Below are 19594 nucleotides of genomic sequence, written 5' to 3'. Positions count from 1 at the left end.
TTCAGATCCAGACCACGAACTGGATGAGGTGGATTACGCCTTCATTCTGGTTCAGTGTACCAAACTCTATTTTGTTTGTAATGTCTGAAGCAAACCAGCCATGCTGGGTTGATAATACTTGTTTGTGACAACCTGCCATCTGCTGAAGAGAGGAATGGAGAGAGACAGTGTGATTAAGTAGGGTCAAGGAGAATAATTCTGCTTTGTGTTACAAGTAGCAGCTACATATATAACATTATTAACATTATTATCACTGTTATCATTTTCACTGCTGTAGCGGAGCTGCATTCATTTATGATGACAAACAGCCATTTTCTGTTAACTGTTATAGAAATACACTTGCATGACAAGCCAATTAAGTACTCTGAAAGTGAAAATGATGAAGAAATGGCAGAGAGAGAGGGGGGGGGGGGGAGGGAGAGAGACCTATTTAGTAGGTTGAAATTGAGGATATAAGACATAAATGTGTAGTGAGTGGGCCAGTTTGTCTGAATAGTTAGCCTGGATAAACACGATGGGATTCAATGTCTTTATTCAAATCGCAGCACAATTGAGGAGTGTGAGAGAGACGGGGAGAGAAAGTTGCTTTAATGGATTACGTCAGAGGAGTTTCGGGAAACAGTTTTTCGAAAGACAGCCTTGTGTAAGAGCTGCACGTTTCTCCTCTCCTCTCCTCTCGCCCCTCGGTCCAGCTCACGTATATCTCTCTCTCCGCACCTCTTTCACTCTTCCCTATCCCCCTCTCCCTGCTACGTCCTGCTCCGTGGCTTTGTCAGTCCGTCTTCCCAAATTCCCTCTCCTTCCCGCGATGGCTTTTGTCCCCTGCGTTTGCACAGTGGGCCACTGTCTCTGGGGTTCAGTCCCAGAACATGCAGCTGGACCCCCAGCCTCAAAGGCATCCTTGTTAAACAGATATGGAGGGAGATGGAGCAAAAGGGAGAGATGGAGAGAGTGTACTCCCTGTATCGGGTGAAAGTGAGATTTTTTTAACATATTCATGCGCAAGGGTATCATGAATGCTTGTCAAGTGCTATAAGGTATGCTGTGTTTCTGTGCTTTGGCATGAGTGTGTGGGTCTCCACTGCAGTAGTTTCATGTTTTAGATGAAATATAATCAAACTAGTATTCATTATGGTCAGTTAGTGAAATCAAATTTTATGTAATAGGCCTAGAACAGGCTTTACCTTAACACTGTAGCTTTCAGTTAGACAAAACAGTAAAGTTAATCACACAGAATAACTGGGGTAGCAATGGATTAATAGGAAAACCTAAAAAAAATAAAACATACTGTCATCTAAATATTTTTAACTGATTTAATTCATACAGATGAAAAAAAAACGGAAGTAGGAACTCGGATGTCGGAACAGGAGGTGTCCTGCTGTTCGGTAAGAAAATTAGGCGTGGCGAAGGTGTGGGTGTCGTTGAAGACTCTCATTAAATGTTAAGTAAAACTTTTGAGGTCATATCTAAGATTTTATTCGTATGGGCATAAATTTCGTGTGCGTTTTCACTTCAAGACACAAATAAGTTAAATGGTTACGTTACTGCTGTCCAAAATAGGCCCTAACGTTAGCTAGGATAACGAGCTAATATTAGGGTCACTTGACGTGACCACACCCGAGCTTTGACCTGCAAGGCGGCTTCTCATTCCTGTTTGTTCCAACGTAGTTGCATATATTTCTTGAACAAGCTATATCCATGATTTGTACCATTTTATTTTCCAATACTACTTTGGCTGAGTAGCTCCCTGAGTGCAAATGCCAAGTTCACCTGAGGAACGTTTGCGCGTGGCTGCGATAATAAATGCTTTGAAAGCTGCCGGAGTCCGCGTTAAAAACTGGAAGAACTTCTTAAACGGAGAAACCACCCATGGGGACACGTATAAACAGGTAGACTGAATTTATGTAACGTTTCGTTGCCTAGTTTTTGTATGTAACCTCCTGTCGGTGTGGCTCTACGTCATCAACAGATTCTCCAGCTATTAATTTGCATGTATTATTCATGTCGCATAATTGTGGAATATGTTCACGTGCTAGGCTACATATCTAGATGTAGAAAGCCAGTGCAAAATAATCAGAGAATGGCATAAATGCAGTCGATATTGACCTTGAGTAATTAACGATATAATTCTGCTGATGGAGCCATTGCTGACTTAAAAGTTTAAAAAACACCAATTGATTGTATTCCGACCTCATACTGAAAGATAGCTACATTTTTTAAGTGGAAAAAGTGTGAGCCAGTGCGAAATTCATTGACTTGCACTAGAAAAAGTTGCATATAGCGTGAAGGAAGTCTAGACACTGCACTGAAGGGACGTTAAAGAAAGTGTTTTCCGCGAAATTTCCAACGTATTTTAATTACTATTGACTTTTTGGCTGTCAGGAGAGACGGTGCAACAGCTTTGGCTTCGGTCGAGATCTGGCCGTGCTGCCGCAGTGTCAATTACCAGAGATGGGGGGTGCAGTGCCACGGTACATGTGAACACCAACTTTATTTAATTTTTTTTTTTTTTTTTTTACGTATGTATGGGCAGTATAGTCATGCTTTGTCCAAAACGTCGTTTTAATTATGTAAGAATACTACATAAACATCTAAATTAACGTTCACCAAGCTAGCTAGCAAGTCATTATGTTTTTTCCTCTTTCCCCCCACTAGCAAGTTAAAATTCTTAGAACTCGCGTATGCTTGAGAGACTGCGAAGCAGCATGTTGTTATTTTGGTTTAATTGCAAGACTGTGTTTTGTCAGCTCTTTTAAATAAAATAAGATGGTTTAAAAAATAAACTATTGATGGCTTTAAAAAAATAAATAAAATGCAATTCACTTTGTTGTTGGACTTCTGTGTTTGGCTAGGGAAGTTTTGGAGGACAGATGAATTGTGTTCACAACAAGTGGCATTTCAAACAGAGATTTTAATTTAGGGTGTGAGAGAAGCTCAACCTTTGGGATTGTTTTTCAGCTTCCTGGTGGACGCCTGTGAGTTCCTGTCCCAGCACCTGCACACTGAGGGGCTCTTCAGGAAGACTGGGTCGCTGAGCCGGATCCGTGCTCTCAGGGTAATGGGGCTGAGGACGCGGGGGAGTGGGACGACATGGGAAAATATCCCAATTATGGAAACTAATCACTAGAGAAAGAGCATCTAGGGTCAGAACTGCACATCAGCAGCACCACTGTTGTACTGTGTGTCTCTGATTGGCTGAGGTATTAACAGATCTTCAGGATTCTATCTGTGGAATCTTAGCTGATGGTAGGGATGCAAACTTCATGCAATTTTTAAAATCGGTTGTCTGCACCCATTACTCGATTAATGACGATGAACTGATAAGCTTATAATCTGTTGTATACTTAAAATAGGCCTGCCAATGAATGTGTGTATATATCAGAATGTGTGTTCTATAGCCATGCTCATAAAGTCATTAGGACAGGCTTTGCATTGTGTATTAAGGCCATCATGGCAAGAAACAGAATTATACCAACATGGATTCGCAGAAATCTGAGAAATCTGCACTGCTGAGGAGGGACAGCTGACATTAGGCAACAGGCTGGCTGAACTGCCACAGCGATGGCGACAAAAGATATTGCTTATCTTATTGATAACTTTGCAATCAACAAATGAACCACTTCAGTTTTCTCTCCCTCTCTCTTTCCGACAACTTGTAACCACTAATCTGGTCTTACGGTTAAAACAACTCATCAATCTGTTTAGTAGTGTAAATCGTATTCTGTAGTGCAAGCGGAGGCTATACTTTTAGTAAAGTTCCCAACTGTGTAAATGAAGCCTAAAAAGTAATGGCCTAAAATAGAATGAAGTGCTGGGAAATACCCAACAAAAAAAAAACCCAACCTGTAATAGGCTCTAATAGGCTATATTCCTGAATAACATTTCATTGATGGTGCAAGTCGATGGGAACCGTGACTCGTCAACTTTCTACCGGTCGAGGGGATTCGTCTCCCTAACGTAAAATCTAATTGCCAGCGTTCTGTTATTCGCCGAAACGGTTTATTGAATTTAACTGTTTGACCGTTCAGATGAATCGATCAGCGTTCTTTGTAAACGATGAACGGTCAGTCGATTCACTGCGAACATCCCTAGCTGATGGGTTTGTGTAATCTGTGTGTCCCGCCCAGCCAGGTTACGGTCCGCGCGCTGTAATAGCTGGTTGTGAAATTGACGGTGGAAGCCCTTGGCTGTCCTGTTTGTAGGTGTGTGTCTGGTGTGTCGCCCTGTGCGTGTTAGCGCTTGCGCACGCGTGTGCGTGCGTGCGTGCGTGCATTCGCCTGCTCGACGCTGCCGTGACTCTTTGGTGGAGCAACATCTCTCTGTCTGTCCATTTCGCAAGACAGGAAGAAGCAGACTTGTAGGGCACGGCGATGTGTGCAAGGGCAGGAGATGAGAAAGAGCGAAACTGACTCCGCCCTCTTACTGTCAGAGGCTCTGTTTTCCCCCCCACCCCTCCCCACACATTAAAGCGCTGTGACAGATCAAAGGCCTTTGTCTTTGTGCAGTACAATGAAGTTTACCGCACTGCTTATCTGCAGCGCATCTCTTCTCAAACAAAAGTCTGAACGCGCGTTCTGATGAGATGCCTTGTTTAATAAATCCCCAGATTTTTAGAACTTGTTTGGAACTGTGAAATTAACCCAGAGCGATGGACCGTCCCTGCGTCTGTGCTTGCAGTAAGGGCCAGTGCAAAACAAGGGCCTTATGGGTGGGCTACAAGTGAATTATGTAACAAGCGCACGCTGGGTGAGATGTAATGCACACTCCTTACAGTAGGCGGCAGTGTTCCACCTGCTGCCTTTCAAATAAGTACATGGAAGATGGTGTAGCCTCTTGAATGCCACACTTGTGCATTTTCCCGGTATGGATTGATTTTTTTGTTTGGACTTTGCAAACCTATGCTTCATTTGTTGTGAGCAGTGGAATAGAATATCAGTTATAATATCAGAGACTAATGGGTCCAAAAAAGTGTCTCACAATTTTTTGAAATTTTTGGATTCTGGCAGGCAAAATGTATTTTTCAGAAGAATAATTGCCAATTGCCTAGGTGAGGAAGCAAGGTTATGTGATGGGGGCGGGGGGCGTCTGGGTGAATTAATACCATTCTGAGTGGCACAGTTTCACGTCGTCAGCCTCAGTTCAGTTTGGACATGACACCGTGTTCCTCGTTCTGCGAGGAAGCCGTGTATCACACGGGGACGGGCGGGAGCCCAGCGTCACACCCCTATTGAAAAAAAGTGTCCTTACCCGTCTGTTACTGACACCTGTTCCCCTCAGGTGTCTGTGTCTGCGTGTGTGTATCAGACCTGGACCAAATAAACACTTGGGAGAACATCTACCCTTTGTGCGCCAGTGCAGTTCCTGCAGGTTACTTGTGGTTTTAAGGGAAACGTTTTCTTCCTGGTCTGTCTTCACCTATATTCAGAATAAAAGTCTCAATTCATTTGGTTGCCCTTTGGTGGAAATCTGGAGGAATGTTTTACCAAATTTTACCAGCATGTCCTGAGGAAGTATTGGTGTATTTCAGGTGTATATTTGCTGGAGCATGAGTGTGTGCACATGCTGACAGCCTCTCTCCCTCTTTCTCTCTCTTTCCCTCTCTCCTGCTTGCCGTCTCTTTTCTCTCCATCTGTTGCTGCCTGCTTCTCTCTTTCTCCCCTCTTTCCATAATTCCCTCCCGTCTCTTTCTCTGTCTCCCTCTCCCCCTCTACCTTCCCCTCCATCACTCCCTTCTCTCTCTTTCTCTCCTCTCCCTTTCACCATCGCACCCTCATCTCTCCCTCTCTCATTGCACTCTTTTCTCCCTCTCTCTCACCACGCCCCTCTCTTCTCTCTCCCTCTCACCATCTCTCTCCCTCTTCTCTCTATTTCTCACCCTCCCCCTCTTCTCTCTCTTTCCCTCTCTCCCTCTGTCCCCCTCCCATTCTCTCTCTCAGGTGGGGCTGGAGCAGGGGGAGGAGGTCTTCTCTCCTACTCTCTCCTCCTCCCTGCAGCCGTGTGACGTGGCCTCCCTGCTGAAGCAGTTCCTGCGGGAGCTGCCGTCCCCGCTCATCCCTCCGGAGCTGCAGGGGGCGCTGTGCCGCGCCCAGGGGCTGGGGGCAGAGGGCATCCGGGAGGGGGCCCAGGAGGGAGTGCGGGAGGGGGGCCGGGAGGGGGCCCGGGAGGGGGGTCGGGACGGGGCCACCCTGCTGGTGACGACACTCTTCCCACCCGCCCACGCCCGGGCCCTCCGGTACCTCTGCACCTTCCTGAAGAGCGCCGCCCAGAGGTGAGCTGTGGTTACAGCACCCACCTGTCCCAACCATCAGCTGTTAATCATAATGCATACTGAGCAGCTGAGTAGCATATTATTCTGTGATGCAATTACTAAGACCACCATTGTACTTTTGGCAGGGTTGTATCAAAAACGCACCATACATCTCTCTTTCTCTTCCTCTGTTCCTCCGTTCCACATCCCTTTTCCTCCCCCCGTCTTTCTCTCCCACCGTGCACTTCCCTCTCCCCCTCCCCCCTTCCGTTCTCCCCTCTCTCTCTCCCCTCAGGTGCAGTGAGAACCGCATGGAGGTGGGCAGCCTGGCTCTGGTGATGGCTCCCAACCTGCTGCAGGGCTTGGCGGCGGGCGGCAAGCTGACCGTGGGCACGGAGAGGCTGCTGGAGCGGCAGGCCGCCGTCGTCACGGCCCTCATCACGCACGCCGAGCGCATCGGTAAACGCACTCACTTAACGCGCGGCGTGAGGTCACAAGCGCGGGAGTAGAATGCTCTTAACTGAACATTCTAACGCTGATGTCACAATCAATACTGGTAATTGAAAGCAGTGGAGTTCTAGAACACTGACTTTACGTACTCGTCAAAGGGTTAAATACTTCAACTCTGCTTATTTTCACCAATATTCACAACAAACTACTTTGTTCATATAATTGTACAGATAATACTTTCCTTCCTTTAAAATTCTCAGTCTCTGCTGAAGGGTTTTAAAATTTTTACTGTATTTCAAATGCAGATTTTGCCCAGGTCTAGTGTGTGCATGTATGTGTACATACATGTGGTAGGGTAGTGTCGGTGTATGTATGTATTAGTGGTACTACAGTGACATCAGTGGTGTTGACTTAGTTGTTCTCTCATAAGTTCGGGATGGGCATAGAAGTGTTTGGTAGCATCCTGTGGGACTGGAGGAATCTGATGTTCTTTCTACCCCCCCACCCTCGTCACTTCCTCATTTCACCACCCCCACGTGCCCTCCAGGGGTGATTCCCTCCGTCATCCTGGAGGCGCTGTCGGGCGCTGCCCTGCCCTTAGTGGAGGGGGCGGGGTTCCAGGAGAAGGCGGGACTCAGCGTGTACCGGAGCCTGAGGCGCCAGAGGAGGCGGAGCGTCGGAGGTGAGGTGACGGACGGCTCGTTACCGACCGCGTCGGAGTGGAACTTCGATTTCAGCTCTGTCAGTTAAATCGGTTAAAAATGACTTGACTCGTTCGAAAAAATAAAAAAGCTTCAAAGAACATTACGGGCATTTTCAGTTCCTGAGCGGAATTTCACTTGCATAACAAAACGTAACGGCGAGAACAGGCCATTCAGCTCGACGGTGCTCACCATTTTCCTGACTAAATTAGTGCTCTGATTTCCTACAGACTAGACAGTGTCTAACACCGTAGTCACTTTAATCCAAACTGTAACGTGGCTGACCCCTGGCCTGTTTTGGGTGGGGGCGGGGGGGCCCAGGCACTGTGCTCTTTCTGAGAAGTGATGACTGGAGTGCGGCCTCTCGCATGCGGGGGCGTGACCTTCTCAGTCTCGTGTCTCACGTCAGGTCCGGAACTTTCCATGGTCTGTCTCTTTTTTTTTTGGTTTTTTTTTTTTTCTCCCCCCCCCCCCCCCCCTCCCCCAGAGATGTTTGTGGACGCCTTCAGCAAGCTGAAGACAGGCCGCACTCCCAACGGTCCCTCCCAGCCCTCAGACGCCGCACAGGGTGAGGGAAAACGCAACGCTGCCCCTGCTGGCAGAACAGGGCACTGCACCTGCCACTGCTCCAGTGTAATCAGGGCTCTATCGTTCTCCCACTTTAGGAGCATTTGCTCCTGAAAACTGATGTGTGCTGACTGTAAAAATAATTTAGAACATCTGCTAATTGAAATGCATGTGTGTGCACACACATTTTTCCAACTTTGGAGCACATTGTCCTTTAAAATAAGGTTAGTGTAGAGCCCTGGTACAGGTAAGTTCTTATTTTGGTGCCAGGGGTAATTGTATTTGCCATTACAGCCCTGTCAGTACTGTTGAAAGGGTATGTGTGGTGCACAATGATCCATCTCCCACTCATGTGCTTTACCACTCCAGGCCAGCAGGTGGCAGCAACTCCTGTACCGCAGTCTCCTAGCACCACCAAACGAAAGGCCTCTGAAGACGCGCTTCCTGAGGTAGAGGGCTCTGCCAAAAAGAGGTACCTGTGTTCCTATTGTTCCTGGGACTATTCCCATTTTCATATTCTATCGGTGTCTGTGGTCTTGATTTTACACTTGCTATCTGTTTCAGGCTTGGTTTGGTCTGATAAACTAACTATTCTTATTCATGAAGCTTATATTGATACTGTACTGTATTATTAAAAAAAACAAAAAAACAATGCATCTTATCTTTGTATGCTTGCGTGCGTGTTTGTGTCTGTGTGCGCTTGTGTACGTGTGTGTGCGCGTGCGTGTGTTTTGCAGACGTTCAATCCATGACCTGAGAGAGGATAACCAGCGCACAAGCCTGTCCTGCTCGGATGGTCAGTATTTTACCCAGCTCCTAAACCCCCCTCAGCAGTGCTGGGGCTCCTCTCTGTTTCCAAACTCCCGTCTGCCCCACCTGCAGACTCCGAATCCCCGCTGAGCCAAAGCCCCACCCCCAGCCTCTGCTCCGTCGCGTCTGGGCTGGAGGGCACCGAGGAGCACCATCTTCTGGGACCCCAGACCCCCTCTGCCAGAAAGAGGAACCACAGGAAGAACACCAAAAGAGTGAAGAGGTGAGCTCTCTCCACCCCCACCCCACACGCCCTGTCTCTCCACCCCCACCCCAAATGCCCTGTCTAGAATCATGGAATTTAATAATATAATGGTTAAGCTACAGAATTCACTCAGTGGGGTGGTAGAGTACATTGACTGATGTCACTGTCTGCAGCTGTTTGCTGGTATATCGTGAAGTTCTCTCAAATGCAGTTGTAACCCCCCCCCCCTTCAAATGGTACCTCCATCCCTGGCTGTTGCTTCTACAGTGCAGGCAGAACAGACAGTACAGGCAGCACAGACAGCGCGGGCAGAACAGACAGTACAGGCAGCACGGGCAGAACAGACAGTACAGACAGCACAGGTTACACAGGCAGCACAGACAGTACAGGTTGCACGGGCAGCACAGACAGCACAGGTCGCACAGACGGCACAGGCAGTAGCTGTGTGGCGCTCTGACTCACTGCAGGCCTGCGCTCTCCCCTCCCCTCCCCAGGGTCCCGGCTCCAGAGGACAGGGCCCAGCGCAGACGCAGGTCCCTGCGCTTCTTCACCACGAGCGGCTGGAGCGGCGCTGTACGTCCCCCCCCCCCCCCCTCGTCTCCCTGTCTCTTTCCCTCACTCTCTGTTTCTGTCTGTCTCGCTGTCTCTTTCTCTCCCTCTCTCCCTTTATGTCTTGTGGCAGTGGCAGTGTAGTATAACGGGTAAGGAGCTGGTCTTGTAACCTAAAGGTCACAGGTTTGATTCCTGGGTTGTTGTACCCTTGAGTGAGGTACTTAATCTGCATTGCTTCAGTGTATATCCAGCTGTGTAAATGGATGCAGTGTAAATGCATGTGAAAAGTTGTGTAAATCGCTCTTGATAAGAGGGTCTGCTAAATGCCTGTCTCGCCCTCTCTCTGTCTCTGTTTCTCTCTCTCTCACATTTGCTGAGCCCCCCTGTCCACATCCTACCCCCCCCCACCCCACCCCACTCTTCTGAAATGACGTGTCTTTCCACTTACCCACACGCACTGCCTGCACCACCATTTTAATGCCACTCCTTCATGTATATGTATATACACCATAGTGCTTATAGATACTGGAACACGTGTGTGAATGTGTAGGGACATAATTATTCATGTTTTATTAGTTATGTTTCCTGTATAACTTTTAGCAGTGACTCACAAACCAGTGGGAGAGAGAATACCAAGTGACAGTGATGCATTGGGGTTTTTCTTTTTTGCTTAGCTCAGCATTTTTCTCGATAATCGCGTGAGCACCACCGTTTCTGTTGCGCTATATTAGCGCGGTGTAATCCTGACACCTGCACACGAGGTCTAATTTGGGAGCTCTTTGACTATAATAACTCTCGAGAGCTGGCCCACTGCCAGGCCAGAGCAGTAACGTCAGCTGTTTTTCTATTTACGCGCAAGTAGATTTACCTCCTGCCCGTCCACTTGGTTTAGTGATCTAAACAGCATGACATCATCTGAACTGTTTCGTAGTTTCACTGTCCACAAGCAGTAGCTTATGCTTTTTATGTTCAGAGCCATGCTATGGCATGATGCCTGTCTGTCCAGTTTAAACCAGGAAGTACCACACACACCCACACACACATCAAATTAGCCATCTTCTTATGAGTACTTATCATCACCCGCTGAGTCACCGGGTCTCACAGAGTGGACACAGATTTCATTTCATTGTTTTATAGTGAGTTGTTCTGCTTATCCCCTGTATTGCGTCTCATCCTGGATTGGTGATATTGCCAAAGTTCTCTATTTTTTTGATAAAGGACGGTGACAATTCTTGGTAACACAGTCGGAGTTGTGGAGACAACAGTGTCTGTACAATAGTAACACGGCCTCTCGTTTGATCTCCAGAGCACCGCCCCCTCGGTCGCCGTTGAAGCCGGTTGGCTGTTGGGCGCCAAGCGGTTAACCGACGACGCGGAGGAACCGCCCAGCTACGAGGGGGGCGGTCCATTTCGGACGCCCGTCATCCTGATTGATGGCCCAGGAGGAGGTTTGGCCATTCATTTGGTTCTGTGTCTACCTGGCAGAGTTGCAGTCAGTTCCATTTTTCAGTTCGATCAATTAGGAACATATATTAAAATTCAATTGAGTGGACAAACTCACAGGTAATACATAATGGGACGACTTCTGTCCATAAATTTAACAGAATTTTTCTCCTGAATTGTCTGATTTAAAAATTAAAAAAAAAAATATATATAGTTGTACTTAATTTATTTACTTAAAAAGGAAGTCACCCTGAGATAGGATGCATAAGTTTTCATAAAAACCAAACCGTCCATCAACACAGCAGTACATAACTGCACAGAAAATGATTACTCACTGTACTAATTTAGTCTGACCAGGGGCTGTCTATACTGCCTGCTGCACCATCATGTAAATCCCCTGCAGCAGCCAACACTTCCTCTTACTCTCCCAGCACAGTGTGTCCCTGTTGACCGACTCTGTGTGTCCCTGTTGACGGACTCTCAGTGCGTCCCTGTTGACTGGTTCTCAGTGCTTCCCTGTTGACTGGCTCTCAGTGCGTCCCTGTTGACCGACTCTCAGTGCGTCCCTGTTGACTGACTCTCAGTGCGTTCCTGTTGACTGGTTCTCAGTGTGTCCCTGTTGACTGACTCTCAGTGCGTCCCTGTTGACTGGTTCTCAGTGAATCCCTGTTGACTGGTTCTCAGTGCGTCCCTGTTGACTGGCTCTCAGTGCGTCCCTGTTGACTGGTTCTCAGTGAATCCCTGTTGACTGGTTCTCAGTGCGTCCCTGTTGACTGGCTCTCAGTGCGTCCCTGTTGACTGACTCTCAGTGCGTCCCTGTTGACTGGCTCTCAGTGCGTCCCTGTTGACTGGCTCACAGTGCGTCCCTGTTGACCGACTCAGTGTTCCCTGTTGACCGACTCTCAGTGTGTCCCTGTTGACCTGTTCTCAGTGCGTCCTTGTTGACCGACTCTCAGTGTGTCCCTGTTGACCAACTCTCAGTGCGTCCCTGTTGACTGGTTCTCAGTGCGTCCCTGTTGACCGACTCTCAGTGCGTCCCTGTTGACTGACTCTCAGTGCATCCCTGTTGACCGACTCTCAGTGCGTCCCTGTTGACTGGCTCTCAGTGCGTCCCTGTTGACTGGCTCTCAGTGCGTCCCTGTTGACTGGTTCTCAGTGCGTCCCTGTTGACTGGCTCTCAGTGCGTCCCTGTTGACCGACTCTCAGTGCGTCCCTGTTGACCGACTCTCAGTGCGTCCCTGTTGATTGGCTCTCAGTGGTCCCTGCAGGCTGAAGCGTTGGCCATGTTGCTCTCTCTCCGCAGTGGTGGTGGGGAGGGACGTGGAGGATGACCCCGACGCGCTCAACTGCAGCTTCGTGGAGAGCCCATGCCACACGCCCGTCACCAGCAGGAGGGTGTGGAGCGCGGCGCAGGTCGAGGGGGCGGACGGGGAGGGCGGAGCCAGCGAGGGGAGGGACCAAGGGGGTGGAGTCACAGTGGAGACAGGGGAGGAGACTAACGAGCCAGCCCCCTGCAGGGAGGCGGGAACGCAGCCGGAGGGGGCGGGGAGAGAAGGGGGCGTCGGTCGCAGAGAGTGGCGCGATCCCATCGCGGACGTTTTTCGGAGGGTCAGCCGGGGCTACCGTCCCCCGCGGCGCTCCATCAGCCTGCCGGAGGTCTCCTCGGAGCCGGCCGGAGGTCCGGGAGAGGGGGGTGAGGCGGAGGAGTGTGGGGGTGAAGGTGGAGAGTTTGTGGGTTCCGATTTCCACAAATGTGTCTGGCCTGCGGAGGACCCCACGAGAGAAGGAACCGGACTGGCCTGGGACAACCCCGGGTCAGAACGAAGCACGGGAGGAAGAGGAGGAAGAGGAGGACAGGCGGAGGAGGTGCAGCAGAACGAGCAGGGTAAACGCAAAGAAACGGAGAGAGAAAAGAAGGGGAAGAAAGAGGAGAAGAGACGAGCGGCGAGAGAGGGCGGGGGGAAGGGGGAGGAGTCTTCGGGGCTGGGGTTCGAGCGGTCTCACCAGCGCATGTCGGTGGCGGACCGCATGCGGCGGTTCAACCTGCTGTCGGCGCTGCTGCGGGCCCCCCGGCCCCCGCCCGTCCCCCCCGCGCCCCAGCGGGGCCCCGTGCGCCTGCGCCGGCAGGGGGCCCGCCGGTTCAGCCGCTCCGTCAGCCACGAGGGCGTGGCCGGGCTGCTGCAGGAGCAGGGTCCCGCCGCGCCTCCACCTGAGAGTCAGGAGGCGCTGGAGGCAAGGGAACGGGACCCGTCCCCAAACACTCTGGACCCTGTGGACCCTCTTAACCCTCCGAGTCTGCATAACCCTCTGAACCTGCAAAGCCCTCCAGACCCTCTGAACCCTAACAACCCTCAAAACCCTGTGGACCTCCTGAAATCTCATAACCCTCTGGACCCTCATAACCCTCGAGACCTTCTGAACCCTTCCAAGCCTCATAACCCTTTGAACCCTTTGAAACCTTCCAACCCTCAGAATCCTCTTGACCCTCAAGACTCTCTGGACTCTCTTAACCCTCATCACCTTGTGAAACTTCTGAACCCTCATAACCATGAAGACTCTCTGAACCTTTCCAACCCTCATAACGCTTTCAACCCTCAGAAGCCTCACAACCTACTGGACCCTTCGAACCGTCAGAACCTTCCGAATCCTCTGGAACCTGTGAACCCTCCAGAATTGTCGTCCAAGCCCCCCAAACCGCAGCACCGCCATCCATCGCGGCGCCTGCCGCCAAACCCGGGGGGGCAGCAGTGTCGGCACGGCCCGCGTCTGAAAGAGCTGCCGCAGAGGCCCCCCCAGCGGCCCGGGCCCCAGCAGGGGCCACAGGAAGGAGAGAGCGGGCCCCCTGAGCCGGACCTCCACGAGCTGCTGGAGCTGCAGCTGCGCATTCAGCACCTGCAGCCGGAGCCTCCGCTGGAGCCTCCAGCATCCCAGAATGCTCTGTGTGTGACCCCGCCCTCTCCCCTGGAAGGCCGCGCTAAGGACGCCAGATCTCTACGCTTCCTGCCTCTCCCCGCCCCTCTGCCCCACCACGCCGACGCTCGCTCGCACAGAGCGCCCCTCGCTAGCCCCCCGCCGCGTCTGCTCTCGGCCTCGGACCCCTGCCGCCCCCTAGAGGCGGACGGGTGCATCGACTGGGCTCCAGAAACAGGCTCCGGTTCCGACCGTTCCCCTCGTCGCTATGCCGATGGCTTTAACGAGATGGGGCCTGGTGGGGACGACCCACACCCCTCTCTCTCCCCGTTGGCATTGCGTTTCAGGGCCCCTGCCACCAGGAGGCGCTACAGAGATTCCCCCCGCTGGCCCATTCCTGAGATCCATATCACCGCCTTGACTCCCTTCCAGCTCTGAACTCTGATAGGCTGACAGGAAATGACATCAGTCACCTCTTCCTGCTCACATCCTCAACCAGAAGCTATTAACAGTAGGGGGACCAGTACTAGTCCTGCCTTCTCACCTGAACATCTGTAATGCTCGTAATGTACACAGCTGAGAAAGTAAAGCTAGCATCGCATGCTGTCATTGTTTCGTTGATGGATGTTTCCGGAACACTGCGCCCGTTAGTGTCCGTTCCTGCAGTGGTTTCATGTTTTTTTAATGTTTTGTGCCATTCTATTCCATGTCAAATATTTTGCGGTTTAATAATTCAAATATGTGAATTTATGATTATTTATTTTGTCATATTTGCTGATATGCTGTAATTTAAGTTAAACATTTTTTTCTTGTTTTAATAAAATGAGTTATTTTTAATGTCTTTCACCATCTATTCCAGAACAGTGTGTGCGTGCATACATGCGTGCGTGCCTGTCAGTTGGTTCTTGTTGATGAAGCTGGGGATTGCTGTTTTTCTTGATAGCAAAGCTGTGGTCTCACGTCAGCATTTCTGCGGAGTGCTCACTGTCAACACACTGTATGAGACCTGTGCACCTCAGACAGCAGATGTGGTGACGGCAGGATGAGTGCATGTGCAGTGCAGTAAATCAGTAGTCCCTGCCCACCATATAAATGTAATCCATTATTGTCAATACTGTTGTTCAATACTGTTGCATTGTAATGTTAGTGTGAAATGGTGGCAGTGCATTTAATCAGTTTTCAATGAGCACAGTGATGGGTGCTGTGCACATCTATCACGATTGCAGTGCTGCACACATCTATTGTGATTACAGTGCTGTGCACATCTATCACGATTGCAGTGCTGTACACATCTATCGTGATTACAGTGCTGTGCACATCTATCATGATTACAGTACTGTACACATCTAGCATCATCGCAGTGACGTACGCATCTAGTATGATTGATGTGCTGTGCACATCTAGTATGATCGCAGTTTAGCCCAATGAGTTACATGCCTGTTAAGTGTTAAACCTTTTAGAGACATTTCTTCCAGGTTCCCTCTTCTGTACCTGCAGTTTCACTTTCTCACTTGACTTGAGAGGCTAAAATGGTATGTGAATCTATATGCAAGTTGAGCTGCCTGCTAAACCCCCCCACCCCGCCCCCCCGTGTATTCCCCTGGGAAAGCTCCACGCCTAGCAATATTATTACAAATACAACTAAGGGCACATTATGTGCGATTTAGTGCAGAATTGTGAGATCGTGCAAACAGTTGCATAATGTGAGTCACGACTGTCTGCGTGATGAAGGGGATGTGCTAATTTTCCGGGAAGTTTTCTTTCAAAAGAGTTGCAGGGAATCGGTTCCACCTAGTGGTGCAAAGTTGTACGACGCAGATCAGACTTCACGTGAATTTGGATGGAAGAATTGTGTGTGTTAGCAAGAAGGAAACCAGCTGACTAGAATGTAAGCATTCAAAATGCCTCGCAAGTGCTTTCATTGGATGTAGATTTGTATGGATAAATATTTTCACCATGCAGATACATGCTTATGAACATGCTCACTGAAGTTATGCTGAAACTGTCAAAAAAATGTCTAAAAAAAGATAATGGTACTGTACTTCTCTGGATAGATGCAGTTGCCATGGGAGACAGGACAGAGAGGGAACAGATGGCACTGAATGAGGTGAGGTAGAGACATTTGTCTGTGTGTGGTGTGCATCAACACAGCACTACAGTGTTCGAGTTTGTTTAAAGGGGTGTGTTAATTATGCAAAAAAAGCATATGTAGCATATGTTCAGTTGTATTTGTAATTTAGGGATTGTCAATATTGTGTCAGAAGCGTGACTGTATTCACGCCTGGTCAACATAACATGACGTAACGTAGAGAACAGGCCATTCAGCCCAACAATGCTCGCCATTTTCCTGACTAAATTAGTGCTCTGATTACCTACAGACTAGATAGAATCTAAAACTGTATCAAGCCTAGTCTTGAAAATCCCCTGAGTTTCTGCCTCTGCTACGTGACCTGGCAGGCTGTTCCAAACATTGACTACTCACTGCGTGAAAAAATTGTTTCTAATGTCTGTACAGAATTTTGGTAATTTCCATTTATGTCCCCTCATTCTAACAGAACTCAACCTGAAGAATCTCTTGCAGTTCACTTTGTTGACCCTCTTTATGAATTTAAAAGCCTTGATCAAATCTCCTTTTACTATACTTGAGGAGATTAAGCATCTTAAGTCTTTCCTCATAGCTTTTATCTTTCACACCAGGAATCAATTTTGTTGGTCCTTCTTTCAACCTTTTCCAGAGCCTCTATATCTTGTCGTATGGTCCCCAGAACTGCACACAATACTCCCAAGTATGGTATAAAAATGTATTGTATAAGATAAGTATAACTTCCTTGGATTTATACTCAGTACCTTTGGTTGTATATCCCAGCATCCTGTTGGCCTTTTTTTACTGCTACGGCACAGTGCCTAGAACCTTATCAACCTAGTTTTGATCAACCATTACTCCCTAGTCTTTTTCGAACTGAGCACATTCCAGTTTTGTTCCTCCCATAAAGTAATCCTGCCTAATGTTTTTATTTCCCACATGCAAACATTTACATTTGGCTATATTCAAATTCATTTGACTTCTGGATTTTATTTAAATCTTCTTGGATTACTTTAGTAGATTCTGAACTATTAACTGGGCCTCCAAGTTTTGTATCATATGCAGATTTGACAAATGTACTTTCTATGTCCCTGTCAAGGTCATTGATATATATGAGGAAGAGCAGTGGTTCCAGCACTAATCCTTGTGGGACTCCACTTCCAACAGTTCCCTGCTCAGATAATATCCCTCCTACTACTCTTTGTGTTCTACCCTGTAGCCAGTTCCGAGTCCACTCTGAAATACGTCCTCTAAATCCTACTGTCTTCATTTGGTACCTTATCAAATGGTCCAAGTGTATTTTGTAATGAATCTCAAAGTGAGCAGAAGCTGACCCAACCTTGTTCATACAAAGATAAACACGACATCTTTCTGCAGATTATAATGAATGATTACTGTTTATCTGAATTTATTACAGAGACAAAATAATAAACCCAAGTGAACATGCTGCATGCAGACGTCTGTGCGCTGGGTCAGACAGTACTTCCTGACACCCCCTTTTGGCTGATTTACAACAGCTCCCAAACATTTAATGTAGCAGCTAAAGTCTGTTTTTGCTTTTGGATTTTTCCACTCTTCTTCGCAGAATTCTTACAGCTCAGAAGTAATTGTAGATGTCCTTGGATGGAGATACCAGGTTTTTGTGTAAAATGTCTTCTTGGTGGAGTTCATGATTCTGTTGACCTGAACAGGAGCCCCAGGCCTGTGGATACAAAACAATCCCATAACATCAAAGATATACTGCAGATATGACATTCTTTTCAACAGTGTTCAAGTGTTATTTTCATGCTAAATTCACTACAGATATTATCTGACCACCTCTAAAGACCTGTAGCACCTGGTTCTAATTCGGAACTTAGTTTATTTTGAATCTGTATTAAATGCAAGTAATACCTGAATTGTTGCAAGCAGTAAGGTGTACACATACAGAACTAAACATCTGATCTATCCCATACTTGGGAGCTCTTGAACATGTGCATATACTTTGTTTTAAATCTTAATATCTACCTGAATTCCCCCCCAAGCCTTGTTTTATTGATTTTTAAAAAAATACTTTAAGTACTTAAAGTCTCTCTTCAATAATAATTTAGTACCCTGGACCGGTCTTGTTGCCCTTCTTTGTACTTTTTAAAGCCTCTAACTTTGACGGCCACAGCTGAACATATTGTTCTAAATGCGGTTTTAGCAAGGGGTGGTTCATTTTTCTTGCTAAAACCGCGTTGACGTATAAGCTGAAATTGAACACATTGTTCCGCGTGCCTAAGCAGATCCAGTATTTGTGCAACCCCCCGTGACCTGCCGTGCCGCCGCCTACGTCACCGGCCATGGTTAGGAACGCTCTTACGCGGCGCTTTTAGCCGTTGTGTGTTCACCCTTCGCAGCGTTTTGGTCTGGTGCCTCTTGCAGTTTCGCAGAGCTGCAGCCCCGTGTGGTTTAGGCCTCCTGCAGACACGTCTTTGATGCGACGCGGGGACTGTCCCTACGCTTCACCGCTCTCAGAAGCTCAGAGGTTTTCAAGAAGCCGTATCGTATTGCTGCGAACTGGGACAATTTTTAAGGACCTGTCACGAACCGCAGACAAAGGGAACCTTTCTAAAAATGTTAATGTTTCCTCGCTGACTTATTTAGCTCGTGCACCTGTGAACAGTCATGTTTTTTGGGCATCAGGAAAAAGACACTCGAATCAGCGCGCTTGTCGACTGTTGAGCACAGAAGTGCAAGTGTGCTGATTCTGCATGGTTTTAGGTTGGTCGCTTTATTTAAGTAGGCGTGTTTGAGTATTCTTGTGAAACTGAGACATGTCATCTTTCATTATCGTTAGATTACAATATCCAGGGTTGCTAAGTACATTGCTGAGTGGTATAATTTGAGGGTTGCACACTTATGTCATCAGTGGACATGTGTTGTGCCCTTATCTTCCAGTTCTAGAGCAGTCCCCCATCTTACGGAGCTAATGTATCACCAGGGTTCACACACACGAAACAAGCATCCTCCCTAGGCCTGGCTTTACCGTAATATTGGCGGTATTGTGTAAAGAAGAACGTGTGCAGGTGAGATCCTGGTTCTACGGTAGAGGGCAGATTTGAAATGAGCCAGGTCCTCTGCCACTAATCATTGTCTGTGCAATTTGTTCACTGGGAACCTCCCGGGACCTCCTCACATGCTTTCCTTTTATAGAGCCTCAATTTTGAAGTGGGGGCGAGGGGGGTGGGGGGGGTTTGGGGGGAGCCCTGACAACATGTGGGAGTGTCCCAGTTACACCGACGTGGTCGTGCTGTGGAGGGGACGGGGAGGGGCGGGGCTCGGCTGGCGTTGCCCCCCCCCCCCCCCCCTCCGCTCGCCTTGGCGAGAGAGGGAGAGTGCTGCCTGTCACTCTCTCTCTCTTTCTCTCGCACACACAGAGAGAGAGAGGGAGCCACATGCCGTCCTCCAGCTCTCCCACGCACTGTCGCTGAGAGAGAGAGAGCGAGAGAGACGGAGCGGAGAGCGGGAGAGACAGAACTGAGAGAGCAGGAGAGAGAAGGGGAAGGATTATCTCGTTCGTCCTGACGACCCGCGGATCGCCTTCGGGGGAAGGATGGCGGAAGGCGGAGAGGGAGAGGAGGAGATCCAGTTCCTGCGGACGG

The 19594-nt window shown here is 48.6% G+C and overlaps 2 protein-coding genes across 13 annotated transcripts in view; both read left to right on the top strand.

Annotated features, from left to right (window-relative positions):
• The first annotated feature begins 420 nt into the window (after positions 1–420).
• zgc:153345 (uncharacterized protein LOC566129 homolog) lies at positions 421–14663 on the top strand. Of its 3 annotated transcripts, XM_035432426.1 has the most exons (15): positions 421–1037; positions 1327–1385; positions 1744–1889; positions 2383–2471; positions 2959–3055; positions 5937–6268; positions 6543–6706; positions 7245–7379; positions 7886–7966; positions 8335–8437; positions 8703–8761; positions 8848–8998; positions 9475–9553; positions 10839–10980; positions 12279–14663. In XM_035432426.1, the coding sequence occupies exons 3-15, from the start codon at positions 1758–1760 to the stop codon at positions 14321–14323; spliced, it is 3609 nt and encodes a 1202-aa protein (XP_035288317.1). In that variant the 5' UTR covers positions 421–1037; positions 1327–1385; positions 1744–1757; the 3' UTR covers positions 14324–14663. The 3 variants fall into 3 exon arrangements, with proteins under 3 accessions (XP_035288317.1, XP_035288316.1, XP_035288318.1); XM_035432425.1 differs by having other exon boundaries at positions 421–1385; XM_035432427.1 differs by lacking the exons at positions 421–1037; positions 1327–1385 and adding an exon at positions 1390–1441.
• A 4706-nt stretch (positions 14664–19369) lies between these two features.
• The window catches only part of LOC118236393 (ryanodine receptor 1-like), an 87901-nt gene continuing 87676 nt past the window's right edge, over positions 19370–19594 (top strand). For all 10 annotated transcript variants that reach the window (XM_035434738.1, XM_035434730.1, XM_035434736.1 and 7 more), the window contains exon 1: positions 19370–19593. In XM_035434738.1, the coding sequence (XP_035290629.1) occupies positions 19546–19593 (48 nt within the window). In that variant the 5' untranslated portion in view covers positions 19370–19545. The remainder of the gene's footprint in view (position 19594) is intronic.

Source organism: Anguilla anguilla, chromosome 9 (genome assembly GCF_013347855.1).
Source record: "Anguilla anguilla isolate fAngAng1 chromosome 9, fAngAng1.pri, whole genome shotgun sequence".
In the NCBI taxonomy this organism is placed as follows: domain Eukaryota; kingdom Metazoa; phylum Chordata; class Actinopteri; order Anguilliformes; family Anguillidae; genus Anguilla; species Anguilla anguilla.
The sequence above is the reverse complement of the archived record's forward strand: the minus strand, read 5'-3'. Positions and strand labels throughout refer to the sequence as shown.